Here is a 27,011-nt window from a genome sequence, read left to right on the forward strand (position 1 = left end):
GTGTAGAATTATTCTGATGCCCCTGTCAGTGGCTTCCTCTTGCCTTTGAATCCAGCTCATTTGGGTTGTGTGCTTTCTTCTCTGTTGTAAAGGATCCACAGGACAAGAGAGAACAACCTGGGGAGGAGGGCAGAGGCAGAGAGGATATTAAATTATCTGGGGGGAGGGTCAATAAGATCTCCCTGGGGAAAGCTCTCCCAGCAGCCAAGTGACATCAATATAACATGAATGGAAGATATTTTGTTCCTAAGTAGTCTTGCTGCACACACTGCATGGTCATATTTAGAGGATATTTAGGGGATATTTAGAGAATGTTTAGAAGGGAGTGCAGAGCACTGGAGGCTCAGAAGTCCTGAGAAGTAGCTGCTGTGGTTCTCTGAGCTGACTGCCCAATCCATGTTGCGATGGCTGACTCTGAAGGCTGCTTCTCAGGCCAGACAAAGGGAAAACTGGCTCAAATGCAATCCATCCTTTTCTGTCGGATCAGCTTTCGGCCAGGCCAGAAAGCACAAAGTGCCTTTGTGGAGCCAGCCCAGCTCCCTCCCATCTTCCCATCACCAGAGTAGGAACCTGTTCAGCAATCTTTGCTGCTGTTGCTACATGTTGAGACCTGACCCCAGCTGTATGCCCTTCCCACAGCCCCAGAGAAGGAGGCCTCGCTGTGCCACGATCCATGCTCAAGAGTTCTCTGTTGCACTCTTGAAAGGCACAACAGCCGGACTGGCAGGGAAGCTTTGCTGGGAGTGGGGAAGGGCTTGCAGGCCAGATGTGGGGGGCTTTGCCCTAAACAACCCTGCTGCATGCTGCTTCGGCTGCCCCTGTGCCCATGGTCATGTCGCCTGTTATTTGGACCTGGCCTAAGGTGCATAAGACATCAGCAGGTGCCTGCACCAGAACCTGCTTGCAAGGCAGGGCTTGGCTCAGCAACAGAAGAGAGAGCCTCTGAGCATGTGTGAAATGACCCTGTACCCCCCCCCCCACCTCAGTACACACATGCATGCTTCTTAGGCTTCAGAGTTTGTCATTGTGAAGGCTTCCCTGTTGTCTCTGCCCACCCCGCCAGCAAAGATCTCCCTGCCTCTGTCTTTCATTTTGGCATCTGCCCTGGAACTCCTTGAAATCCTTATTCTTACTAATCACTTGCAACAAATCATTTTAAATTCTTATCCCAGCAGCCTTAAGGTTGGAAGGTATTCACTAGGGCTGAGCTGAAATTCCTCAGAAGACATTTTTCTTCTGAGTGAGTGCCCAATATCTATTTCCCCCCTCACACCCTTAGAAAAAAAAAAAGGCAGCCACTTTTCAGAACGTTCTCCACATATTTTCTACCATCCCTGTGCCCTGGAACAAGGTTTGATCTGGGGCACATTAAACTAAAAAGTCCCGAATGCTGCAACTTTCACTGCCATTTCTCTCTGAAGAAATTCAGGGAAATGGTAACTCCTCTGAGTAAGAGGAAACATGATAGATGTGTTGAAATTATGGATGGCATGGAGAAAGTGGTCAGAGATTCCCTCCTCCTCCATCTCATAACATTAGAACTTCAGGACAGAAAAAATAAAGGACTTCTTCATGCAGGGCATAGTTAAATTATGGAATCCTCTCCTACAGCAGGCAGTGATGGCTCCAATCTAGGTGGCTTTAAAAGGTAAAAGGTAAAGGTAAAGGGACGAACGAGAGCAGTGCACGGAAACGCCATTTAACTTCCCGCCGGAGTGATACCTCTTTATCTACTTGCACTTTGACGTCCTTTCGAGCTGCTAGGTTGGCAGGAGCAGGGACTGAGCAATGGAAGCTCACCCCGTCGCGGGGATTCGAACCGCCGATCTTCTGATTGGCAAGTCCTAGGCTCTGTGGTTTAACCCACAGCACCACCTGCATCCCTGGCTTTAAAAGAGGAGTAGACAAATTCATGGAGGATAAGACTACCAATGGCTACTAGCCAGGATGGGTAGTTTGTATATCCTCTGCCAGAGGCATCATGCCTCTGAATACCAGTTGCTGGAAAACACAGGAGAGGAAAGCGCTGCTGCACTCAAGTCCTGCTTGTGGGCTTCCCATAATGGGCATCTGGTTGGCCACTGTGAGAACAGGACGCTGGACTGGATGGGCTGCTGCCTTGATCCCACAGCTGGGCTCTTATGTTCTCCCAGTTCCTCTGACCACAAACAGGGTGGAGAACTTTGCAAGGCCGTTTACACAGAGCACCAGCATTTGCCTCTTGCTTCTGCCACGACTTAAGGAGGTGCTCCTGGTCTGATCATCAGGTAGATGCCAAAAGGGAGAATAGCAATCTCTCCTTCTCCCCCCTGTCACTGGAGCTTAACACCCCCCTGCTCAGCTATGGAAGAATTGAAGTTAGCAGAAAGAGAGAGCTCCTGAGCATGTGGAGAGGGCCTCCCCTGACTAATCACAACCAGCCCTACACATTGAGGAGTAGTACGTGCAGTCAAGCTGCAGCCACAGTTCCTCTCTGGAAACTACTGCCTGCCCCAGGGAAGTCAGGGTGGAGGCAGCCTCAGCTGTAGCCGCAGCAAGACTGGGAGAGGCTTCCTGGTTTGGCCTGTGGGAGGGAGAGGGGAGGGGAGGAGGAGAAGTAGAGCCCTCTTGGCTCCACCTTGTTTAGTCCCGAGCCAGAAGGGCACCTGAGAGGAGTGGCTGTACTCTGCTGCAGCAGTCCGCCTCCTCTCCACCGTCCCAGCGGCTGGCACTGCCTGTGGAGTGTGGACATGGCACCTCGTTCCCAGGGGCTGCCTGGCCCCAGCTGGGTGGGCTTCCTGCTGCTAGGTAAGGACTACAGCCCTGCTCTTCTCTCCCTTTGCTTGTCAATCCCTGCCCTGGGCTCTGCTCTTAGGGGCAAGAGCTCCAAAGCAAGCTGGCAGGCAGGCAGGCAGGCTGGCTGGCAAGCCAGCCACTTTCTGGGCTGTGCGGACAGTGGGAAGCTCACAGGCACTCTTGGACAAACAGGTCTGAGGTGTCTTCCAGGCACAGAGAAAGACTCCCCTCCACTGTCATTTCCTTGGCCTCCTATGGGAATGACCATGTGAGGGTACCCAGCAGAGGGCCCAGGGCCAGGAGGGGATGGCCAATAGTGGTCTCATTCTGTTCAGGTCACCTGCGCCGCTATTGCCTGCCTGTACCTGTGCAATGTGGCCTCAGCTCTGCTTTTCTCCAGCTGTCAAACTCCAGCTGATTGTGGACGGTTTATCCTGGTGTGATTGAACAGGGGCTGTGGTGAAAATATTGTCCTGAGCTCCTGTTTATTCTGTGTGTATTTTTTTCTCTCCTGCCAACCTTCCCCTCCCTCTGGAGGGCTCTGCCAAAAAGAAGGAATGTTTGTGCTCTGCTCCGCTGAGAGATAAAGGGAGGCCAATGCAGGAATGCGGGATCAGTTTCCTCTCCCACAAGGGCTTGGCTTCTCTGGAGACCCTCCTTCCCTCCCTTGAGAAAACAGACCTTCACACCTTTCCCTAATGCAGCACTTTTAAGAAGAGACACTTGGCAGGTTTTGTTTCTTCACTGTTTCGCTTTCCGCGCCATTCCCCTTTTCCATGCCGGAAACCGAGGCCAGAAGGCAGCCGCGTTTTATGCAAGACCAGCCTGGCAATGCCTGTGTCCTAGCATGCCCAAGCCCAGCGCTCTACCCATTGCATCACACGGCCACAGAGTTCATTCGCTGTGGACGCAGAATCAACTCACGTGTTTTGTAAGCCGGATGTAGGAATCAAACATCTCTATCATAAGGAGTTACTTTACCATGAATCACTTAGAGGAGAAGCAGAGCCACGGTCCTGGCAGAAGTTTCTTCCTTCTTCTGCAGAGGCAGCTCTTGGCTTTTCCTCCAGCCTGATGAGGGTGGTGATGGTAGCCTAGGGATTTATGGATCAGGTGGTCCAGCTGCTGCCCAAGGACAGAGAGACCACTTTGGGGACCTTGCCACCTTCCACCCATGAGTACTGGCTTTGCCTAACTTCTAAAAGAGAGCTGCTTTATTTATTTTACTGTTTTATTTTGTGCATTGATATCCTGCCTTTGTTGAATCATGGTCAATGGGAAGGGAGTGGTGATTCCCAGGGGTCCTTTCACCTGTGCCCTAAGCAGATACAGAGTGCCTTAGCATCCAAACAGAGGCTGCAACCTTTGGCATCTGGGTAAGGGCAGAGACAGAGGACGAGATGGTTGGATAGTATTTTCGAGGTTACCAGCATGAGTCTGACCAAGCTGCGGGGGGCAGTGGAGGACAGGAGTGCCTGGCGTTCTCTGGTCCATGGGGTCACGAAGAGTCGGACATGACCAAACGACTAAACAACAACAAAAGGGCAGAGACCCTTTCCCTGAAGACTGAAATCAAGGAGCTTCTCAGGGTGATCAGGAGAAAGAGATGGGCAGCTAGCAGCCCAGGGATTAACACAAGCCAGCTTGGGGGGATTTTAGGCATGGGAATCCTTTACTCTAGAGCAGCCAGTCTCCAAAGCCACTGCTCAGTTTTATTTACTTAATTTATGAATTGCCTTCCCTATAACATCCCCATGTGACTTAACAATAAAAATAACAACCATGAAAACATAGATACAATCTCAACCATAAAAATGGGGGTGGAAATCTCCCTTTAAAAGGCTTTTTGGAAAAGGAACTTATTCCCTAGGCACCAAAAAGTCAGTGAATATGCTGCCTGTCTGTTATGTACAGGAGGGGTTTCCAAACAGTAGGTGCTACACTGGAAGAAGAAACTCATTTTATTTTGGGATAGCCTTTTCTGCCTGACAGCTGCAGGTAGGAGAGACCGAAGTTCCCCCCCATGCTTATAGTGTGTAGCAGGAGCCCATCTTCTTCAGGAGCTGAAGCCAGGCAGGGCACTGATTCCAGCCATCTTTCAGGGCAGTTGAGAAGCCCTCCTGTTCCAGGCTGCCTGAAAATCATCCCAAGGAAGGTTTAGCCAGGGCATCATCAACCCTCTCTCTTGGCTCTGGGGGATTTTTGGTGCTAAGCTGGAATACTGACGTGTGTGTACGCGCGTGTGTGCGCCTCCTCCCCCCCCCCGTAGGAGCTCATTTTCTATGCTTCTTTTCCCTCCAGTGCCCTGGCCTGTGTCAGCTGTGGACATTTACACCCCTAAGTCCCTGGAAGTCCTGAACGGGACAGAAGTGCGCTTGAAATGCACCTTCCGCAGCTATTCCGCAGTTGGGTCAAAGCTGACAGTGTCCTGGCACTTCCAGCCTGAGGAACCTGGCAGATCTGAGTTTGTAAGTTCATCTCTGCAGCCTTTTTGTAGAACATGACCTGGGCTTTTCCCCAGGGTTGTAGCCCAGTTTGGTGCTTGGCCTCCAGAGGATCCTGAGCAGCTGGTATACCTCCCTGTGAAGTTGGGAGTTTTGCAGCCTGGTTTCTGCAATCCTCTTACCACCCATGTCCAATATACTCTGAATAAGCACCCTGCACCCTCGTGGAGCAAAGGGGAGTGGGTGTCACCTTGTACCATGGCTATGAAGCTCCAGAGACCAATCATGCCCAATAAAGCGGGGCTTGTAAATGGCTCTTGCTGATCAAATGTTTACAGATCCTGAAAATGGCTTGTCTTATAATGTCTCTGCTCTGAATAGCTGCAGCTGACATCCATGCAACGAAAACTAGTCCCTGATGGGAAGATGGTTCAGATCCCTTTTTGGAGATTGACTTAATCAAGGGCAGTTCACCACTGTTGGCAGGGCTGGCCCAAGGCATTTTGCTGCCCAAGGCAGAGAGCTAAAAAGGTGTTCACCCTCCCTAGCCAGGACCCGCACTTTGAAAAGTCTTGCTGTCCCACTCAGACACAAATCCTCTCCCACTCTTGGTCCTGCCTGAAGGAAGTTGCTTCACTCTGCTGCACGGCCGGGCCAGGCCTGACTAGTCAATCTCACCCATTCCCAGGGAGTATATTCATTTAGAGAACCTCCTCCTCCTCCAGGCCATTTTCAGTTTCAAAATCTCCTGCAGAAGTGGGAGGTGCTATCTACAGAGGACTGAGGTCACTGAAAAGTGGCTGTCATTTAATACCAGCAGTGGCAGGCATGATAGCTGGGCTTCTCTTTGCAACTTCCTAGGTTTTCTACTACAGTGAAGAGCCTTTTCCACCCACATCAGGCCGCTTCAAAGGCAGAGTCACATGGGATGGCAACATCCACAAGAACGATGGCTCCATTATCCTTTGGGACACCAAGCCCAGTGACAACGGGACCTTCCAGTGCCACGTGAGGAACCCGCCCGATGTGGACGGTCCGACTGGCGAGATCCAGCTACGAGTGGTGACAAAAGGTTTGTGACTTCGGGGGGAGGGTGCAAGTGGGTTTGCTGGGGGCGGGGGAGAGGGGCTGCTCAGTCACCAGTGCTGCTGGGGTACAGGGGCCACTATATCCCTTTTGCACACCCAACATGCCTTTCATCCCTGCACAGTGACTTTCTCAGAGATCCACATCCTAGCGTTCATCATTGGCGCTGTCTGTTTTCTGATGATTGTCATCGTCGTCGTGGTTGTCATCTGCCGCTACCGGAAGAGAAGGCATGGAGATACGGAGTCAGAGGTGGAGGAGACAGAACTGTAAGTGTGTGTGTGTGTGTGTGTGTGTGTGTAAGGAAGCTGGCTAGAGGCAATTTGCCTGGCCTTGTGGGAACCACAAGGTCTCTTGGCCATCACAGAAAATGGACACCAACTGTTCACTGATACAGGTAAATCACGCTCTTCAAAAAAAGATGAAGACGACGACCACACAGCCTTGAGAGACAGAGCAAGGGATGGTTTGGGGCTGGGATCAGTAAGTAATGGCCGCAACAAGGAACCAGGAGTGCCAGAATTCACTTGCTTGGATCCCATGAAGCTTTAATGGGTCACAGGCAATTGCCAATGGGCCGGGTTGTTGACAGGCTCTGGTGAACCAGGGAAGTTAAAATGAAAAAGGCTGAGTCTCTACACATGTGGCAGAATGACATGGGCCTGAGGTGGGAGACCATGGAAGCATCCAGCTGATATTTATCACTTCTAAACAGACTGCATTTTTAAACTCCTCCTAAACATCTTAGGATCCAAACTCCTGAAGGGGGATTGGTCTGCCTGTGTCTTGAGGTCTTCAGCCAAAACCTTCACTCAGGTGTCTCCTGTATTTGGTACTCAACAATGAAAGAAAAGGCTTTTTCAGTGGTGGCTTCCCAGAGGGGGAACACCCTCCCAAGAGAGGCTCGCCTGGTGCCAACACTGAAATCTTTTCAGCCCCAGGCAAAAGTGTTTGCTGTAAATTAGTTTTATGAACTGTGTTTATTGCTTTGTGGTTGAAATGATTATTGATTGCATACCACCCGAAGTCCCAAAAGGATGATAAGCTGTATAAATATGTTTTATAATAGATAAATAAAACCTCCCTGCCAATGGAAGTTTAGCCCACTTGGGGAGAAAAGTTCTACTCCACTCCACTCCACTCACAGCTGTGCTAGTTTCCCATCGCAAGCAGTTTTCATTGTAGGGCCATTCAAAGTTGGGATCCACACCCTGCAGCTACAGTTTTCAGTGTGGTGCAGGCCATTCTGCTATCTCGTTCTTTTGCTACGTATACAAGGTGAAGGAAATTCATTGCAAAACATTTTGATGGCTTTGTGTCGAAGTGGAGGAAAAGTCGGGCCAGAAACTGAACTGAGTTGCTCTGCAACTGCCTGCAAGTGGGGCACATTTGCTGTGTTACTAGCACAGGCTTGTGACCTACACAGTGAGCACCGAGTGACAGTGACTTTGGCAGGACAGCTGAGCTTCACTAGCTTCTAGGTTGGGGTTGGACCTCCTGCTGCTCCTCACTGCCTCCCAAATCCAGGAGGGACTCCTGCCTTTCATTTTACACAACAGCCTCTTTTTTCCTCCCTGACCCCGAGGCCAGAGAACTTGGCTGGCTTCCTAACTACTGCCTTTGTTGCATTTGATAACAGGCCAGAGAAGGAGAATTTGAAAGAGACAGAGAAGCACCTGCTGGAAGAGGGAGCCTAATGTGCCCGGTAGGTACCTCTGGCCTTGCCCCTTTCTCCAGAAGGCATTTCTGTCACCAGGTGGGTGGTAGAGTCCAAGGTGGGTCAGCGGAAGCCCAGTGGAAGACGTCTCCATCTAGCCATTCCAAATGTTTGGGAAAAGGGCCACAGCTCAATAGCAGAGCACCCGTTTTGCAAGCAGAAGGTCCCAGTTCAATCCCTAGCACTATTTCCTGGTGGGACTCGAAAAAGACCCCTTGTCTGAACCCCTGGAGAGCTGCAACTAGCCAGTGCAAGCCGTATTGACCTAGATGGGCCCAATGCTCTGACTCTCTATGGCAGCTTCCTGTGTTCCCCTATCCCTGCAAGAAAGAGCACTTATAGGAGCTTTTAAATAAGACCTAGTGCTTGAGTTTGGCTTTTTCCTTTTTCCTCCACTCCCCTTTTCCTTTAGTGTTGTGCCATTTTTATTCTAAACCTGAGTGAGGGTATGAACTATTTTATTACTGATTATTGAAAACAATTCTGGTAGCATTTTTGGGGGGGCTGAATGGCAAGATCTAAATACAGTGGTACCTCGGGTTAAGTACTTAATTTGTTCTGGAGGTCCGTTCTTAACCTGAAACTGTTCTTAACCTGAAGCAGCACTTTAGCTAATGGGGCCGCCTCCTGCTGCTGCTGCACCGCCGCCGCACGATTTCTGTTCTCATCCTGAAGCAAAGTTCTTAACCCGAGGTACTATTTCTGGGTTAGCGGAGTCTGTAACGTGAAGCATATGTAACCCGAGGTACCACTGTACTTTAAATGAATAAAATAAAATAAAATTGGAGGGAGCTGAGAATGTTGTCACATACCTTGTGGATAGAGGAATTGAAACCTTTTTTTTTTGCAACTTGTTGGCACACCCCTGCAGTGTTGCCCTTGCTGGCCTAGGTTGAACCCATCGCCCTTTCAGTATTGCCCTCAGGCTCAGGGGCGAAGCCTAAGAGTAACCTGTCTACCTGTCTGTTCTCCTCACAGGTCTACTGCCCACACCCATAGGAGCTGGAGGCTGGTTCTTCAGAGTTCTGGATCAGAGGTGGCGGATGCCACAAGACAGCTGTCCCTGATTCCCTTGCCTTAGAGAAGTGCATCATCACTGTTATCTTCAAAGGCCCTCTGAGGCTGCAAGCTCTTGGTGGAAAGACTTTAAGGCTTGGCCTATAGAAGAGTTTGGCAGTTCCTAGTGATGCTATAGTGTGTGTGTGTGGGGGGGTCATGGGTGGGTCCCCTGCCCTGGCCTGGTGCATATCTGTGGGGAATTATTCCAAGCAAACTACTGAAAGGGGGGGGGGGGCTCCATGTACAACTGTCAGAGAAGGCAAAGACTCTAACACACAGCCTTTTTCTCAACTAGGACTACGCCACTCTTGCACAAATACAGTCCAACTTTCTAAGTTTCTGGGGAGCTCAGCCTGGCTAGACTCCTGAGGCTTAAAGGATAATAATAATAAATTATTATTTGTACCCATTGAAGCCCTCCCTACCCCTACACAGCTAAATTTGCTGTTAAACGGAGAATAGAAACATAGAGTTGAAAAGGACCATCAGTGCAACCCCTTGCAATGCAGGAATCTTTTTGACCAAGGTGGGGCTCAAACCCACAACCATGAGATTCTCCTGCTTTGCCAGCTGAGGTGTTGCTCAGAGTCACAGCCCACAGTGCTCCAATCATCCTATAACCAGCAGTTCAGTATCCACAGTAGCTCCAGTATCTCTGTAGGGTTGGTCAACATTTTGAGCCCAGGAAGAAAGAAGCTGATGATGGGTGGGGCGTCTGGGTTTCTGTTGCTTCACAGTGAGCCATCACCATTCCTTTCCCTGCGCACACTGCTCCCCATGCGCAAGCCAGGATTCTCTTCCTCCTCCTCCTCCTCCTGGATTTCTTCAGCCGCTGTGGTATCTGGAGATGCAAACGGACTTGTCCAAATGCTGCGACATATCCCTCCTCCCGCAGAACTTGCACCCAGGGCCATTTGCAATTCAGCAGCTTTCAGGACTGGAGGCCTCTCTCTGCGCTGTATATTTATTGCTCAGAAACTGCCTTTCCGCGCTCCAAACCAGGCCAGTTCAGCCTCTGCTTGCCCCACTATTTGGGGAGGGGGCGAGGTCACATCTGTAGAGCCCCTTCCTCCTCTGCTAGAGGACATGCCCTTCCCCCGCCAGCCTGCCTTGCAGGGGAGCAGGGGGTCGTCCTGGGCCCCCGAGTCGACTGCCAAGCGGGCCCGGTCCGCTTCTGGATATGGAAAGTGGTCGGGGGAGGGGGCACCTTGGGGGCGCGGGTTTGTCCTTTGCCTGCTCGGCCCTGAAGTTTAGTTGTCCGTAAGAGTCTGGTTACGCAATTGTATGTAAATAAGTTGTATTTCACAATAAAGCCGTAGACCTTTGGAAGTCAAGCGAACTTTCAGCCTGCTTCGTAAGGGTTTTTTTTTCCGGGCTTCTCGTGGGGAAATCGGTCTGCCGGAAGGCCCCTCTTCCCGCGGCAAGGTCTCAGCAGAGGGAGGCAACGCGGGCCGCCAGCGCCCTAGAGAGAGAGGTGGCCTGGCGACGGCGGCAAGAGCACTGCTCCGTATCCCGCTTGTGGAACCGGTGACGCCGCAGAGCGCTCGGATGACTCAGTCGCGACTGGCGTCCTTTCGGCGCCTCTGAGCATGTGCAGAGTGCCGGCTGCTAGGCAGGGAGTGTCTCTGGGCGGCCATTTTGAGCCTCTCCCCTCCCTTTCCGGCCTCACCTGGGCGGACAGGTGTCGTCCGAGGAAGTGGCGAGGAAAATGGGGCTCTCGCGGAAGAAGCCTGGCGGTGGGGTCCTCCTGCTTCTGTGGGGTGAGTGAGGGGCGGAGGCGGGAGCGGGGCCCTTCCCTTCCCTAGCGCTGTCCTGGATCTCGGGCTTGGCTCTGGTCCTGAGGCCGACCCGACCGAGAACAGCCGCCCGGGCCTGGTGCCAAACAGCGAGGAGCGCAGCCAGGTCTCCTCCGGAGCAAGTCGACTCGGGGTCCGGGTCAAGGGAGACATTGGGGTGCGGCGAGGGCTCCCTTCGTGGTTTCCAGCCGGGAGCGAATCGGGGCCAGAAGCCTGGTGCCCCTTTGCCTGCTGCCCGGGGAAGAGGGGCACGGCCAGCCGGGCCAAGGGAATTTTCTACCCGGAGACGCGACTCCGCCAAGTGGCGGAGCGAGGCGACGGGGCTCGGCCCTCCCGGCTCCCGTAGGGATGGTGGACCAGGAGACTGAGCTACCCTGCGGGGTTGTTGTCAAGAGAGCAGCTGGCCCAGGCCCTCGAACAGGGGGGAAAGCCAAACAAATGCCCAGAAGTCGTTGTCGTAGGCTGAAAGAATCACTGATGGGTTGTACTGAGTGCTTTTCTTACTCCGAGTAGACCCATTGAAATGAGTGACCCATTGAATAAAATTAGATCTGCAGCATTGGATACAGTGAAAAATAAAAATCTGTCCCAACAAGAAAGAAAATGGGAATTTCCCTCTGAAGTGGAGTCTATAAAGCACTGAGACTGGCACTTCTAATGGAACCCACACCAATCCTCCCCACCCCAGACTACCGGTAAATGTTTAGGTCTCTGCCTCTGGGGCTGGTGTTAGACATTGTGCTGCCATAGGCAAAGGATAACCTCTGCTTCCAGAGCACAGCAGCCTATCTGGGGGGGGGGAGACCATGGGGGGCACAGCACCATCCTTCCAAGACATTGCTACTGCTCCCCCTTGTCATCTGCTCAAGGCAGTTTCTTCTTTTTGTCAAATGATGGGGCCCCTTCTCGCCACCTGCTGGTAGTTGCTATGTCTGGAGGCTGCAGAGCACCAGAAAGTGCTGGTTTTGGGAGTCCTTTGTGGCTGGTTTGTTGAGTTCCTGATCTCTGCCTGGCCAAGGGAAAAAACGGTGGGCGGTTCCTTTGCTGAGCTAAGCACTTCCTGCAAAGTGGGTCTGACAGAAGAGGGAGAAGCAGGAACTCTTCCTGTCAACACCTCTGCGCACCTGCTCAGGTGACTAACCCACCTCTTGGGGTTATATTTTGCAGCAGCCCTTGCCAGAGTCCACTCCCTGGAGATCCAGGCTGACTCAGACGTCCAGGCCTTTGTGGGTGAGGCCGTGATCTTGAAGTGCTGGTTCAAGTCCTCCTTCCCAGTCACAGAGAAGCTCACCATCGATTGGACATACCGACCTCTTGCAGGGGGCAGTTTGGAGCCGGTGAGTGGTTGCTTTCACTGTCTGCCTGCTGGCTCTTGGCAGAGTGGCACATGTGCCTGCCACTTCTGCTGTGGTGAGTGCCACTGGTGCACAAGGTGTATATGGTGGCAGGTGCGCAGCAGAGCCTTTATCTTGCTGCTCTGGGAGTGCCAATCGAATGGCTTTTAGTATCCCTGAGATCATCATCCTTCCTGCAGAAGCATGAGCCTACCTTGCTGGAATGTTGCTGCAGTGAGATTGGCTCGTGAAAGGCCTTGAGCCATTGGCTCTTGGCTGTCATGGGATGTGTTACTCACCATCTCTCTCTATATATTTTTTAAAAAAATTGTATTTGATTTTTCAAGTGCGGACTTATAACAATACAAAATACATATCCATATTTAGAGACTTCTCCGAATCTCTGGACTTCCCACCTTCCCCTCCATGGGTCCAATTGTCAACCTTTTCGACTGCATGTTGTTCCATAATCCAGGGAGCCAGGCAGTTACAGGGAACCAGGCAGAGGGCCTTCTCGGTAGTGGCACCCGCCCTGTGAAACGCCCTCCCACCAGAAGTCAAAGAGAAGAACAACTACCAGACTTTTAGAAGACATCTGAAGGCAGCCCTCTTTAGGGAAGCTATTTAACAGACTACTGTATTTTAATATTTTGTTGGAAGGCGCCCAGAGTGGCTGGGGAAGCCCAGCCAGATGGACGGGGTATAAATAAATAATTAATAATAATAATAATAATAATAATAATAATAATTAATTTCTATATCACTCCATTTTGTCCACAGTATCTGCTACATTGCAAGTGTTATTGCAGTCCTGCTAATGTTTTCATCTGCTTACAGTGGTCTCCCAGACAAATTATAATTTTTCCCCATTCTTTATTAAAGTTTTGGTCTTCTTGGTTCCTGAGCTTTCACGTCAGTTTTGCCATTTCGGCATAGCCCAACAGCTTAGCTTGCCATTCTTCTCTGGTAGGGACTTTGTCTTTTTTCCATCTCTGGGCTAGTAGCATCTGTGCGGCCGTCAGTGTTCACTATCTCTAAACTCCTCTAGATCTTCCACTACCAGTCAAATGCCTATCCAGCTAAGAAGGGCACCTTCCGTGACCGGGTATCCTGGGTTGGAAACGTGGCTAAGAGGGATGCTTCCATTAGGATCAACAACCCAACGATGGATGACAATGGGACGTTCACCTGCGCTGTGAAAAATCCCCCAGATGTGCAGCATAACATCCCCCAGACTATGCTGACTGTCACTCAGAGAGGTAAAGCAATATTTCTAGTCCTTGTGGCCATGGTGGTTCTGCCTCCCCACCTCTCCCAAGCCTTTCCTGTCAAGAGCATTAAAACCTTGTTGCTGTTTCCTGAAAATCCCAGCTTCTTAGTGCCATCTCCCCTCTGCCATCCTCCACCAGTTGCATTTTCTAGCACGCACTGCTTCAGGAGAATGGTAAGACAGGCCCTCATTCTACCCTGGGGGCTGCTGGGTTGAGCGTCAGATCTGCTCACTTCCTGCCTTAGTCCCCAGAAGCTGGTGAGTACTGTACAAAGTGCAAAGAGAAGGGGTGGGGCTCACTCACTGTATCTGTGTGAGTCTGCAAGTAGGACCTGTTTTTTGCCATGGTGAGAGGCAAGTTCTTTGGGGTGTCTCTTCCCTTTCCCCCTTTTGGAGATTGCAAAGCCTGCTAGGCCTACAGAACCAAAAGTTTATTTTGAGTCGTTCTTATTTTAACGTAGAACTGTGGTTAAGGACATAGACTGCCACCCCAGTTTTATTTGGACTGGTGTCAAGTGCCCATTGCTGAAGAAGAATGGCCTGATGTGACCGAGAAACAAATAACTCAAGACAAAAGCAACATGCCTAAAACAAAGAACTTTAATGACGTATAGTAGTTCAGAGTCTGTGTTTCTCTGATTCTTTCTTAGTTCTACGATTGGTACCTGCAATTAATTCATGCTAATTACAGTGGACCCTTGGGTTATGTTACCTTCAGGTAACATAACTTTTGGGTTGCGAACACGGCAAACCTGGAAGTTTCGCCCCGTGAGCATGCGCAGAAGTGTTCTGTGCGCCTTGCATGTGCGCAGAAGCAGCACCTCTGCTTATGAAATTTTTGGGATGCGCATGGACCCCTGGAATGAATTAAATTCATATCCAGAGGGTCTATTGTATAAAACATCCATAAGTTTATTCAGTTTATATTGTATTCCTGCTTTAATTTTCCTCGTAAGCAATTTGCTTTATTTTCTATAAGTTACTTTCTTTTCCTTAAATTCCATAATACTATTAAGCTTTAATAAGCTGATGGATTTGTTCCAGTCACAAAACTGAGTCTGCTGCGGATATCCCTAGTTAAGCTTTCATGTTTCACCATGTTTCTGCTGAAAAATTCAAACCCCGATGGGAAGACTCAGTTAGCACTTGTGCATTGGCCAGGGATTAGCATGGTATGTGCTTACCTCCCATCTTCTGTTCTGGGGACTGGCTGTGACACCTCCTTAATTCACCATTTTGCCTTCTTTTCTCACATGGGTTGGAAACTCAGTTGTGGTTTGATCTTGGGTGTTCCCCTTAGAACCTCTGTTCCCCAGAGCAGTGGCGTAGCGTGGGGGGTGCCAGGGGTGCCGGCCACACTGGGCGCAACTTGGGCAGGGGGCGCACTCGCACTAGCAGCTCTCTGCCCCTACTAAAATCCACGGGTTAGGGAGCCCGCGCTCGCTCGGCTTGGCGAGGAGGTCGCAGAAGGGGGGGGGCAAAGCCTTCTGCCGCGGGCAAAAAAAGGAGAGGAAGCCAGGCGGGCGGGCGGGCTGGCTGGCTGGCGGGGGTCTGGCTGCGCCTGCTGCTGCCATTGCCACTGCTGCCGGGCTTTGACAGCTTGGCGAAGCGGAGGGAGAGGAGCTTTATGGTAATTGCGGCTCTCTCTCCACTGGCCACGCCGAGCAGGGAGTCTGGCGAGGGGGCGGGAAGAGACTTTCCCCCCCTTTTTTCCACCTCGCCTGGTCAAAAAGGAGAGCGGAGTCTCCTCAGGGTGCCCTCAAGCAGGGCAGGGCAAGGCAAGCAGAGCGAGGAGGAGAGAGAGGGGAAGGGGGGGGGAAGCAGCCAGGAAACGCCTGTGGAGGGGGAATCAATTAAGGAGAGAAAGCGAAAAGCCTTGGAGAAAGGGAAAAAAGGAAAGAAAAGAGGCAGCTCCTGGAGAGTGCGGGGGAAAGAGAAGCCTCGCTGCTGCTGCTTGGGAGAGTAAATTACTGTACTTGCCTTGCCCCGGGTTAGGGGGCGCAAATTACTTGCCTTGCCCCGGGTTAGGGGGCGCAAATTACTTGCCTTGCCCCGGGTGCTGATAACCCACGCTACGCCGCTGCCCCAGAGGCCCAGCCTGCCCTTCTGGTGTGCCTGTGGCCTGATTCCTGCCTCTTTCTCCAGGGGCCTCCTTCCAGCTGACGTCAGCTGGGCTTCTCTCCATCCTGGTCTTCCTCCCCTCAGCCATTGTGGTGGCCTTGCTCCTGGTTCGAATGGGCAAGAAGCTCGGGGTGCTGAAAAGCAAGAAGAAGTGCAGCTACAAGAAGTCCTCCATCGAAGTCTCTGAAGAGTGAGCACTTTGTGTTCTGTGCTTAACCAGGGAGAAGCAGAGAGAAGTAGCATTTGTGATGGGGAGGGCTGCCCTGAGGGTTCTTGTTGGGCTCCCTGGGCTTGTACTCAAGGTCACTTAATGGAGATTAATGACACCACCCCATACAACCATCACCATGCCCATGTTCTCAGACCAAGGGGGAATATAATGAGCAGAATATGTGGTTATTGTGGAGCAGCTGATTCAGACTGTGAACCCTCCATAGGGCATCAGCAGGTGTTTTGATGATTGACACTCCACTGCACCTAGTGCCTCAAAGGCATGTTCCACCTACTGTCAGCTCCTGCATAAACCTTGGGAGCTTGGTGGTCTGCGGCTGTTGGTCCACCTCAGGAGCAGGTAGTGGTGGACTCGCCTTCAGGGAGTGGTGGCCTCCTGTCAGGGATCATTTAACTGTGATTCCTGCATTGCAGAAGGTTGAACTAGATGGCTTTGGGGGTCCCTTCCAACTCCACAATTCTATGAACAGCCACCCCATGGAAGCTTTGTGGCAGATGCAGGGGGCAGGGTAGGGCGAGTTTGGTCAAGCCTCACCAGTGAGGAGCTGCTTGTCAGGATAACTGGAGGGGATGGGCAGAGGTAGAGCAAGCTGACTGGCACAGGTGTGCAACTGGCTGCGCTGGGGGTTTTGAGGGGGGCGGGTGCCAGGCAGGCAAAGGAGACACATGCTGGACTCACCTCTGTGCTCTTCCTGTAGACCTGAGCGACCTAAGTGCAAGGAGAGGCTGGCCGCCTGGTGTCTGCGATGTCTGGTAAGCAATAGTCCCATTCTTACACACAGCCAGTTTGACGCTTTTGCAAGATAGCAGGGAGGGCAAAGCATCTTGGGCCTGCCATCAAATTCCCATTCATGCCTGACCCAATCCAGAGGCCAAGATTGAAGTCTCCTACCTTTGCCGCTGTAGGTGTCAGAAGGGTGGAGCTGTTTGTGAACAGGGCTGGCCTGGGGGAGTGGGTTGGTGGGCATAGGAACAAACCCACCCGCAGATACTACCCATTGTTTCCATTTGCCCTTCAGTCATGAGAGGTACGGTGGAGGCATGCTAGTCATCTGGCCCTGGAGAACCTCCCTCTTTCCCTCCTGCCATTGCTAGCAGATGCACCATTTTGGGCAGGGGCTGAAAGGGGGATAGGAGAGCTAAGTGAGAACCATTTCCTGTTGCAGCTGGTGTCCAGGGTGGGGGGGGGGCATACTACAGCTTCATCTGAAGTACCCTCCCCCCTTTCATAGGGCTGGTCCTGCCATTAGGCTTGAGTGAAGCAGCTGGCTGAGGCAAATGATTTAGGGCAAACTTGGTTCTCCAGCTGTTTTTGGACTACATTTCCTATCATCCCTGACCACTGGGATGATGGGAGTTGTAGTCTAAAAACAGCTGGAGACCCAGGTTTGGGAAACCCTGGTTTAGGGTCTTGTGAAAGGGCAACAAATGGCCAGCGATTTAATCCATTATTGTATTTTTAGTCTCAGAGAGAGGCCCTTTCAGGTTTTTCTCATTCAGGTGCCAAAATGACTTGCTCTATGTACCTTGACCTGGGGGAGGAGACACTTACTGTTCCACCACAGGTAGCAAAATGTCTTTTTGGGCCAGCCCTGTTTGCCAATGAAGCAAAGACCAAACATTAGATGGGTGGGAGAGTTGACTGTCCCTTTTGTTTCTGAACATGAATGTTTGTGTGGTTGGCATGTGGAGGTTTTACTATGTGATAATGTTGTGAAGCCCACAAGTGCACATGCAGGCTTCAGGCTTGTGGGCCTGAGCTGCTGAGGATTTTAGCGTCTCTGTGCTGGTGTTTAGCCAGAGTATGCAAGGAGGTTGTCAGCAAGAGTACAAAATAAGACTGAGTTGAAGGATCCCGTTGGTTACACAAGGAAGTGGCATTGCAAGTGTGTGCCCTGGTCTAAGAGTCTGGCACAGTTGTCCATGAATCTAGCTTTGTGTCTCAGTCCATTTCCCACAGTAGTCTCATCCTCATATGGAGGTTTCTGAAGAAGACCAGGGTGTACACTCTGGCATGCTGGGCCTGTGTGTGTGTGTGAGAGAGAGAGGAGGGGGCGGAATCTAACTGAGCTTCCTTGCAGACCTGGGTTCAGTGAGTTGCTTAGCACAAAATCCTCCAACTCATTTCTCCAGCAGTAAATTTCTGCCAGGTGAGGCATTGGGGGGGGGTGTCTTGTTGGCTCTGTTGCTTGACCTTTTCTTCTTGCATTCTGTTCAGGATTCAGATGATGAGGATCCTTACTGACTTGAGGACAAAGGTATTTTTTCTGAATGTCATCTGAAGGCCAGCAGGATACATCCCAGTGATTCTTCAATGAATGGAACTTTGGCGCTGGACTTCATGGTGTCAGGAGGGCTCTGATGGTGTGTGTGGGATCAGGTTCTACCTCATGTTGGGGAGCATCAAGATGTTACAGCTTCTCATTGGTTGGTGTGGCTCTTGCCCTGTTTCTCTGGATGGAGAATGCAGCCTGTGGGGATTACAGCTGTCTGTTTGGACTGTTGGGTTCTGGGTAAGATGACCTGTGCTGATTGACACTCTTGAGCTGCTGCTTCTCCACACACTGCGTTGAACTCAGTCACCCTTTAGCACTTGACTCGTGAAGGTATTACTTGGTCCTCCTCCTCCTTGCCATATTTTTGCACAAACCTCCCATCTATTTCCAACTCCCACAACAGCAGCAGAAGCAGCAGCAACAGCAGCAACAGCAAGAACAAAATGTTTGGAAATGGTGTGGGCACCTTGTGTTTGGTGGCCAGTTGCCACGGACATGGAGAAAGGGCTGGGCTATATTTGAAGCAGGCAGATGTTAGTGCCTGCAGTGGCTTGGAGAGAGTTGGGTGGGTATTCCATGGCTCAAGGTACCAGAGAGTTTCACTGTGCTTTTCTTTCCAGGGAGAGAGAAGGGCCACTGTGTGATCTTCTCCTTTGGCTGCTGCCCTTGGCTACTGGTTCAAAGCCAAGCTGGCCGTAGGCATTGGAACCAGAGCAGGTAATGGTGGGGGGACTGGGCTTCCTTGTGATGAAAGCCAAGTGTGGTGGCTGGTCTTGTGCCACATGCCTGGGGCTGGTATTACGTTCCTAGGTTCAGGCAACTTGGAGCTAAAATGTAATAAGAGCCTTCATTTGGAGATCCATGCACACCTCAGGATGTCCCCCAAAGACACAGGCATTTGTGAGGCCCTGGGACAAGACTCTAGAGCAGTGGTTCCCAATTAGCTAAGTACCGTGAACCCCCTACTTTTGAAAATGTTATCTCTATGGCACGTGAATGGTGCCATGGACCCCCTGGGTGGGTTACACTGCCTCACTGGGGTCTGTGGGCCACCGGTTGGGAGCCCCTGCCCTAGAGGACTGTTCCGCATTTACTTACAGAAGAATTTCCTCTTTGTCAGCCTGACTTTCCTCTCCAGAATAGCTGCTTGGGTCTGTGCAGATGCCAATATGTGCATTGTCTCCTCTTCTTCCACAGACATTCATTCCTCAGTGGGGCCTTTTTGTGGATAGGGGCTGGGGGAGGAGGATACCCATCTCTCCTGTAGCCAATAAACATCTTGTACCAACTCCGTCTAATGGTCTTTTTTTGTTCTGGTCAGGAGTGGGCGGCAGGCAAGCTGTTGAAAGAAAAGGGGTTTGCCCAAAGTGGGCAGGGCCAGAGCTAGCATGCATGCAGCAATCAATCAAATCACACAGTAATGTCTATGCTAAATTTTCTCCCTGGTGCTGCAAAGAATTGAACTTGAGAGTACACCTCTCACAGAGGCAGTTGACTTCTGATTACCATTTGCTGGGAATCAGAAGTGGGGAATGTGATTGCATTCGGGTCCTGCTTGCTGGCTTCCCATAAGAGGCACGTGGGTGTCCTCTGGGAGAGCAAGATCCTGGATAACACAGGACCCCTTTGGTCCGATCCAGCAGGCTCTTCTTAGGACCTTCTGCAAGCAAACAGAGGTTCCACCACTGAGCCGCAGCCCATACATTAGGCTTACCAGGGTTTCCTGGGGACAGTCCCTGGATTTGCAAATAAGTCCCTGGACAAATTCCATCCCAGAATGTCCCCGGATTTCATCTAATGTCCCTGGGAAATGCAGTAGCGGCAGTCTCAGCAGCCTGGAGCAGTTGGCTCTGGCTGGCTTCAGGAGCTGCTTGGAAGTCCCCATATGATGTTGGTGCAGGGGCTCTAAGATGCAGCTTCCGGGCTGCCTCCACCTTCCCTGACCCCAGCAACTAAGCTGTGAAGGGAGGCTTCATGCTTCCTATCGGAGCAGCCTCCCAACTCCTACTTGCATGGAGCGGGGCGGGGATCTCTCAGCTGTGAAGGGAGGCTTCAAGTTGCCTATCAGCTTGTGTGCAAGCAGGAGGGGGTAGGCATCACTCAGTTAGGCAATGGGAAGCCTCCCTTCCCAGATGAGGGATCCCTGTCCCCTCCTGCTTGCACGCAAGTAGGAATGGGATTGGGGCTGCTCTGATGGGAAGGGAGGCATCGTGCTGCCCGAACACCTCTCTCGGCCCTCCTTCTCTGCCTTCTATGCCTGACCCACCCTGCACCACTTCACCACCACCACTGAAGAACCAACAACTCAGGCTGTCCAGGCTCATGGAGAAAGAAAATAGAAGCTTTGGAGGAAGGGGAAACGTGGCGGTTGAGGTCAAGGCGGCAGCCATCTGCCACTGCCATCGCTGCAGCATCAACGTCCCGAACGTGTAGTATGTATGTATGTATGTATTTAAAGTGTCCCTGGATTCATTAAAAACACTGGTAACCTTACAATACATGCGCCCATAAAATGCACACAAACGCATACAGGCTCTACCCATTCCAGCAACAGGGCATTGCTTTCAATTGGGGGAAGGGGGGTTGCAAGGTGTGGGAGGGTTAACACTTTCCCCAACTACACCCCCTCCCTCCCTCCCCAAAATGCTCCCCGGTGCATTTGTTAGGCTTGAAAGAAGTCTCTTATAGGAACCAAGAGGTCAAAAACTTTCTTTTTAGAATGGGGGAAAAAATATATTTTATTTAACAGAGCACTGCAAGCAGATGAAAACTTTAGCAGGATTTTAATCTCACTAATGTAATGTGACAAACATTATGGACAATATGGATTGCTATAAAATGTAGACTATGGAATAATATGCAGTTGTAAATGTTGACAATAGGACCCATGAAGGGGATGGGGGGAAATCTTGAGTTTCAGAGTAATCTCTGTACGCATTTGGATTGTTATAAAATAAAAATGATTTCGAAAAGAAAAAAGGGCTACTTGTACATGCAGTTAGAGTTAAAATATGTGATTTATTAAAAAAAAAAAACACAACCAGATATTATATGGAAAGAAAGAAAGAAAGAAAGAAAGAAAGAAAGAAAGAAAAGGAAAAATAATGATGGGAGGTCAGAGCAGGTAGGCAACAACTCTCTGATTTTGTCTCCAGCATCTGTTTCTTAGAGGATTACTGGTTAGAGGACGTGGGGGTTCTGAAAGGCTTTTAGTGTTGATGGACCCAGGAAGCCCTATTGCCCTGGTTTCTAACTACAGATTGGCAAGGAAGTGAGGCTTCCCATGGTGGTCTGCATGGTCCCTACAAGTGTTACCAAAGTGATCTGGCTGGAGCCTGGATGCCTTTCCTTCGGCTCCCTTTGGGCCTGTCATCACCCCTGTCATCACTCCCAGCCCTATCGCTGGGAGGGCTCCTTCGGCTATTGCCCTGGTCACATGTGACTGGCTCTTTTCCAGCCCCCTCCCCGCCATCTGTTCCAGCTGGGGCCTCTGATCTGTTTTAATTTGTGGAAAGGCAATGCCTTGACAGCGCTGGAGAGCTTTACCTTAAAAGCAGCCAGGTCAAGTTCCTGTCCAGCAACTATCAAGTTTCTTTGAAACATGAAACCCACCCTTCTCTGTTTCTCCCTCCTTCAGATGTATAAGAGAGAAAGTCCTTGGCTGAAATTTATTGAGTGCAACAGAGTGACTCCTTCCTTGCCGTCACCCTGAAAATGGAAGCCTCCCCTTTCCACCAGCATCTAGCACTGCCCAAAATGAAAAGTATTTAGATAAAGCAAGAGTCATGTCTCTTGCTTCCCCAGGCAACACTGGTTTAATGCAAGGGGGCTGGGGACATTTTTCAACCTGAGAACTCTATGGGTCATTCTTAGCAGGTGAGAGGGGGCGCCCACTTGTCAGTCACCCCATATCTTCTGATGCCAGGTAGCTCAAAGTTCAATCCAGGAGCAGGCAGAGCCTTAGCTTTGATCTTAGCTTGTAGTCCCACAATGATAAGATTGGAGATTAGCCTCTGCCTGTCCCTTTTGCAAGCAGAGCAAGCAGAGACTAGTTGTCTGGCGGGATTGTAGTTATTGCTGTTGTTTAACCTGGTTGCCTTTCTCAAAAACCACTCAATGCGCCTTACAGAAGCAAAAAATATTTGCTTGCTTCATCAGTTCGTATGTTAACATTGGAATGATACCGAGTTTAGCTCGAATTCAGGAAATGTTCCATATTTTGTTGCCATTATGCAGCCAACATTGTTATGTGCAAGTGGAACTTCAGAGGAGATTGAGGCAGGCTTGTCTGTGGGTGGGTGGGGGTGCTGTCATTTATTATGCTAATGAGGAGTTTAGTTGTTAATCACATTTAAACAAAAAATCCTACAAAGTTTGCATTACACACACACAAATATATATGACTATATATCCATACAGTGGTACCTCGGGATGCGAATGGGATCCATTCTGGAGCCCCGTTCGCCTCTTGAACAGAATGTAAGACGCGACTGCACATGCGCGGGTCGCGTTTCGCCACTTCTGCACATGCATGTGACGTCATTTTGACAGTTGGCGAAAATCTGAAGTAACGCGCTCCGTTACTTACGGGTCGCCGCGGAGCGCAACCCGAAAGCGCTCAACCTGAAGCATATTTATCCCGAGGTATGACTGTATATGGACACACACACACAAACAAAATCTTTGCTAATCAGTAATTATCAACATCAAACAGTTCTTAATGGAAGTTAAAATTCAATGTCAGCTAGTGGTTCCCCCTTAGATTTGAATTGGAATGATTCCTAGGACTCAGCTACATTAATAAAAATAAAACGTTATAAATGCATTATAAAACTGTGACACCAGATGTCGCTGTAGAGCTGAAATCGGAACTCTCTGAAATTTTCCATTGTGAGCTTTAAAATGGCTTTTATTCCAGAGCGTTTTTTAATAGCTGTGTAGATGCAACCCTAGACGGTATGCATTCACCATGGTGTTTCCTAATTCTGGACAGGACAAACACAGCCTAACTTCTGTTGTCAATGCTCTGGTAACCTCTATGTTGAATTAGTGCAACATAGGGCTACATAGAGCTAGTGCAGAATTCAGCAGCTAGGTTGCTCAACAGGGCAAGATAGGCTAAGTATATAACACTAATCCAGACCTGACTGTATGGCTACCAATTAATTTCTAGGCCCAGTTCAAAGTGTTGGCTTTGACCTACAAAGCCTTATGTGGCTTAGGACACCAATATCTCAAGGACTGCCTCTCCCCACATGAACCAACCCAGACCCTGCAAACATCACCTGAGACGCTTCTCCATGTGCCTACTTCATGGGAGTTCCAGAGGGTGGCAACATGAGAACAGGTCTTTTCAGTGATGTCTCCCTCTTTGTGAAATGGTCTCTTCAGGGAAACTCAGCTGGTATCTTCTGTATCTATTTTTAGGTACCAAGCAAAAACCTTCATTTTTACCCAGGCTTTTAGTTTGAAGGTGTTTTAAGTATTTGTGGCTGCTTTTGGTGGGGCAGGATAGGCTAGTCATGTGTTTTATTTATATAGGTGTGGTTTTTTAGTTTTTGTTTTTTTTTAAAAAATATATTTTTAATCGTGTTTATTGTAGTTGGTTTTAGTATTTCTATGGTGCTTGTAAAATTGCTTTGAGTCATTTCCATGAGTAAAGTGGCAAATAACCCATCAACAACATAATATGTTCTTTCTTCAACCCTCCTGATAGAAACCAGATCTTTGCGTGCGTATGGGACGACATGATTCACACCTTAAGAATTTACAGTCGGTTTCAATTACAAGCAGAAGTTTGCTTTCTCAAAAACAGAATTCCTTGTGAAATAGTTGTAATTACATAATGCCCAATTCAAGTTGCATCATGTTTGATGGAAAGTTATTATAACTATGGGGAAGTTACAAACTTTTGACCCATGGTCCTGGAAGGAGGAAGTCAGTTAATTAAGTTCTTTTAGCATAACAATTTATTTTGGCTGCAGTCCTGTGCATGTTTACTTGGAAGTAAGCCCTATTGAACTTGATGGAACTTGCCTCTGAGTGGATATGCATGGAATTGCAGTGTTAGATTTCTGTCCCATTTACACATTTTTATTATGTTACTTCTCCTACTTCACATTTCTTTTTAAAGTTCTGTTCTAGACAAGGAATGTCATGTTTGTTATGTACTGCCACATAAATTTTGTGTATTCCTAGATTAAATGTGCTTTTAGCCTCATAGCATTTGATTGCTGGTGTTGTAGTATGTCTTTGTATATGTACTGAGAGTTTTATTGAAATCCGTAACTGCTGAGAGTTTGGACTCAGCCTCATTAGTAAAGAAACAGCAATTTGAATGCGCTATAAACGTGCAACACCAGATGGCAGCAGAGAGCAGGAAATTTTAAAATGCAGTTTTCCATAGGGATTTCTTTCTTTTGTTATGACTGAGTGGAATTCTATGTTAGGAATTTGATGTTTTCTATATTGTATTCATAGATTTTGAGGTTTTCTATATTGCATTTAATTTTAATTTTTGGTAAATTGCTTGGTGATCCTTTCTGATGAAAAGTGGTATAGGCATACCTGAAATATTAAATAAGTCTATAAAATATTCACAGTTTAGGCCCAAACAATGAAAATTCACAGAAAACAAAAAGCACACCACACAAAAACTAACAAAATCAAAACTAGCAGAATATTACCGTACTTTTCCCTGTGTAGGACTAGTTTTTTTTTTTAAACCAAAAAATAATGTTTAAAAGGAGGGTTAGTCTTATACACATGGGCAATCTCCCCCCATTTTCTTAATTTTGAGTCCCCCAAATACATGAGGGCATGTTATACATGGAAATATATGGTATTTTTACCTTTTACAAGACTCTCTGATTGTTGTTTTGGAGGGGAGAAAATGATGAAATACCAGGAGAATCCAGTCTGCCTTAAAGCACCCTGGATTAAATAATAATAATAATAATAATAATAATAATAATAATAAAATTTTATACCCCGCCCTCCCCAGCCAAGGCAGGGGTCAGGGTGGCTAACAAGCAATAATAAAAACAAGTTGAATGAATACAACTTAAAAACAAGATTAAAATACAACATTAAAATATTTAAATGTTATAATGTTAAAATGCAGCCTTATCACAGGAGGAGAAAGGAAAAAGAAAGAGGGGGAGGGAACCAAATTGGCTCCAAGCCAAAGGCCAGGTGGAACAACTCTATCTTACAGGCCCTGCGGAAAGAAATCAGATCCTGCAGGGCCCTGGTCTCATGAGGCAGAGCGTTCCACCAGGCCAGAGCCAGTGTTGAAAAGGCCCTGGCCCTGGCTGAGGCTAATCTAACTTCCTTAGGGCCTGGGACCACTAGGGTGTTGCTATTTATGGACCTTAAGGTCCTCCGTGGGGCATAACGGGAGAGGCAGCCCCATAGGTACAAGGGTCCTAGGTTGTGAAGGGCTTTAAAGGTCAAAACCAGCACCTTAAATCTAAACTAAACTAAACTTTACTTAAACTAAAAAGATTAAAACTAACCTATCTAAGCTTCCCTTTTAAGCTGCAAAGGGATGCACTCTGCCAAATTCACAAATGTGAGGAAGGATAACATCTAATAACTATACCCTCTCCTAGCATCCATTCACATCCCTACCGAAATGGCCAAAGCTTGCTAGTCCACCAAGGGTAATCTCAGCAGGTAATATTACAACTGGATCAGGCCAAGGGGGCCCATCTGGTCCAAGCATCTGTCCTCCCTGTGGCCAACCAGCTGCCTCAATGGGAAACAGACAAGCGGGACACGGGAGAAATAGCACTCTCCCCTCTTGTCATCCCGGCAGTTGTTATCAAGCAGAGGGATACTGCGTCTTTCAGGGAGGGACTATGGTGGAACTAGCAAACCCATTAAGCCACATTTCCCTGTCCTTTGGAAGGCAGTGCCAAACTTCTTGGAGTGGGGCTGGTCCTGCCCCTTGGGACTCCCGGCCTCTGCCAATTGCCTTTTAGGACGAAGGCCTCCTTTCGCGAGCATAAGAGACTGACTCAGCTGCAAGTCTGCTCTGACTTTGCAGATTTGGGCTGTGCAGGTTGTCCCAGTAAAGGAGAGTGCCTTGAAATATTAATGAAGTGATCCTTAAATTTAAGCAGTGGGATCTACTTCCGAGGGGGCCAGTTGGAACCTGCCCAGGATGGTAGTGATGGGCAGCCTCTGTGGGCGCAAAACACCCTAGAAGTCAGAGAGCTGTACTGTCACTGTTGTCAAATTAATGGAGGATAGGGCTATCAGTAACTACTAGATATGACTTATATACTAGGCCTGTGCATTGGATTTGGCTAAGCCCAACAGGGTAAATCTGAAGGGCCTCAGACAAGTCAGGTACACACAGCCAACAGAGCTAGGCCTTTCTCCAGCTTCCTCAGCCCTCCTTGCCTAGCCCAGTCCATAAGGAGCATGAGTGATAGACCCAAAATTCTCCTCTTTCTAGTAGGTGTATGAACACCTCCACCTGGGGTTAATAGCCACTGGAACCATCTGGACTCAGAAGCCACTGGGGTCTGATGCCCATTAGGACTGGCAGGGTGGAAGATTGGAAGGATAACAGTTTGCAGAACTGAAGACAGGCGGAGCTAACTAATTCTGTGTTTGCCTCCATCCCCCCTGCAAAGACAAAACTGGATAGATGTCAAGAAGAAGGCAGGCAGGTGCAGACTGAGGTTGGTGGGTCGGTGCCCTCTCCTCCCTGCGCAGGATGAGCCCAGCTCACCATTACTTTCTATCAGGAAGGGGAGAGTGACGGGAGGCCGCTTGCATCAGGACTATGGATAGCGCCCCAGTAGAAAGACGTGGCTCTGGGATGGGCTGGCGGGGCGCTGCGCTGGGGCTTGGAGCGGCTCAACAGTCCCTTTCCTCGCTCCCCTTCCCC

The 27,011-nt window shown here is 49.5% G+C and overlaps 2 protein-coding genes across 3 annotated transcripts; both read left to right on the forward strand.

Moving 5' to 3' along the window:
• The first annotated feature begins 2,614 nt into the window (after positions 1 to 2,614).
• MPZL2 (myelin protein zero like 2) lies at positions 2,615 to 10,420 on the forward strand. Its single transcript, XM_079955259.1, has 6 exons — positions 2,615 to 2,787; positions 5,077 to 5,243; positions 6,081 to 6,291; positions 6,430 to 6,574; positions 7,945 to 8,010; positions 9,001 to 10,420. The coding sequence occupies exons 1-5, from the start codon at positions 2,730 to 2,732 to the stop codon at positions 8,000 to 8,002; spliced, it is 639 nt and encodes a 212-aa protein (XP_079811385.1). The 5' UTR covers positions 2,615 to 2,729; the 3' UTR covers positions 8,003 to 8,010; positions 9,001 to 10,420.
• A 270-nt stretch (positions 10,421 to 10,690) lies between these two features.
• Positions 10,691 to 19,397, forward strand: LOC307203944 (myelin protein zero-like protein 3). 2 transcript variants are annotated; one of them, XM_079955251.1, is made up of 6 exons: positions 10,691 to 10,841; positions 12,045 to 12,214; positions 13,260 to 13,470; positions 15,627 to 15,792; positions 16,532 to 16,586; positions 18,052 to 19,397. In XM_079955251.1, exons 1-6 carry the CDS (start codon positions 10,790 to 10,792, stop codon positions 18,076 to 18,078), a joined length of 681 nt encoding a protein of 226 aa, XP_079811377.1. In that variant the 5' UTR covers positions 10,691 to 10,789; the 3' UTR covers positions 18,079 to 19,397. The 2 variants fall into 2 exon arrangements, with proteins under 2 accessions (XP_079811377.1, XP_079811378.1); XM_079955252.1 differs by having other exon boundaries at positions 10,775 to 10,841; positions 12,048 to 12,214.
• The last annotated feature ends 7,614 nt before the right edge of the window (positions 19,398 to 27,011 follow it).

This window comes from Podarcis cretensis, assembly GCF_951804945.1.
Source record: "Podarcis cretensis genome assembly, chromosome: 15".
Classification (NCBI taxonomy): Eukaryota; Metazoa; Chordata; class Lepidosauria; order Squamata; family Lacertidae; genus Podarcis; species Podarcis cretensis.

Excerpts from the sequence above, each read along its gene's own strand:
- MPZL2 (XM_079955259.1), top strand. The coding sequence starts at position 2,730 with ATGGCACCTCGTTCCCAGGGGCTGCCTGGCCCCAGCTGGGTGGGCTTC. Across the intron at positions 5,244-6,080 it reads AACCTGGCAGATCTGAGTTT|GTTTTCTACTACAGTGAAGA; the intron begins GTAAGTTCATCT and ends GCAACTTCCTAG. Across the intron at positions 6,292-6,429 it reads GCTACGAGTGGTGACAAAAG|TGACTTTCTCAGAGATCCAC; the intron begins GTTTGTGACTTC and ends ATCCCTGCACAG.
- LOC307203944 (XM_079955251.1), top strand. The coding sequence starts at position 10,790 with ATGGGGCTCTCGCGGAAGAAGCCTGGCGGTGGGGTCCTCCTGCTTCTG. Across the intron at positions 12,215-13,259 it reads CAGGGGGCAGTTTGGAGCCG|ATCTTCCACTACCAGTCAAA; the intron begins GTGAGTGGTTGC and ends AAACTCCTCTAG. Across the intron at positions 16,587-18,051 it reads CCTGGTGTCTGCGATGTCTG|GATTCAGATGATGAGGATCC; the intron begins GTAAGCAATAGT and ends CATTCTGTTCAG.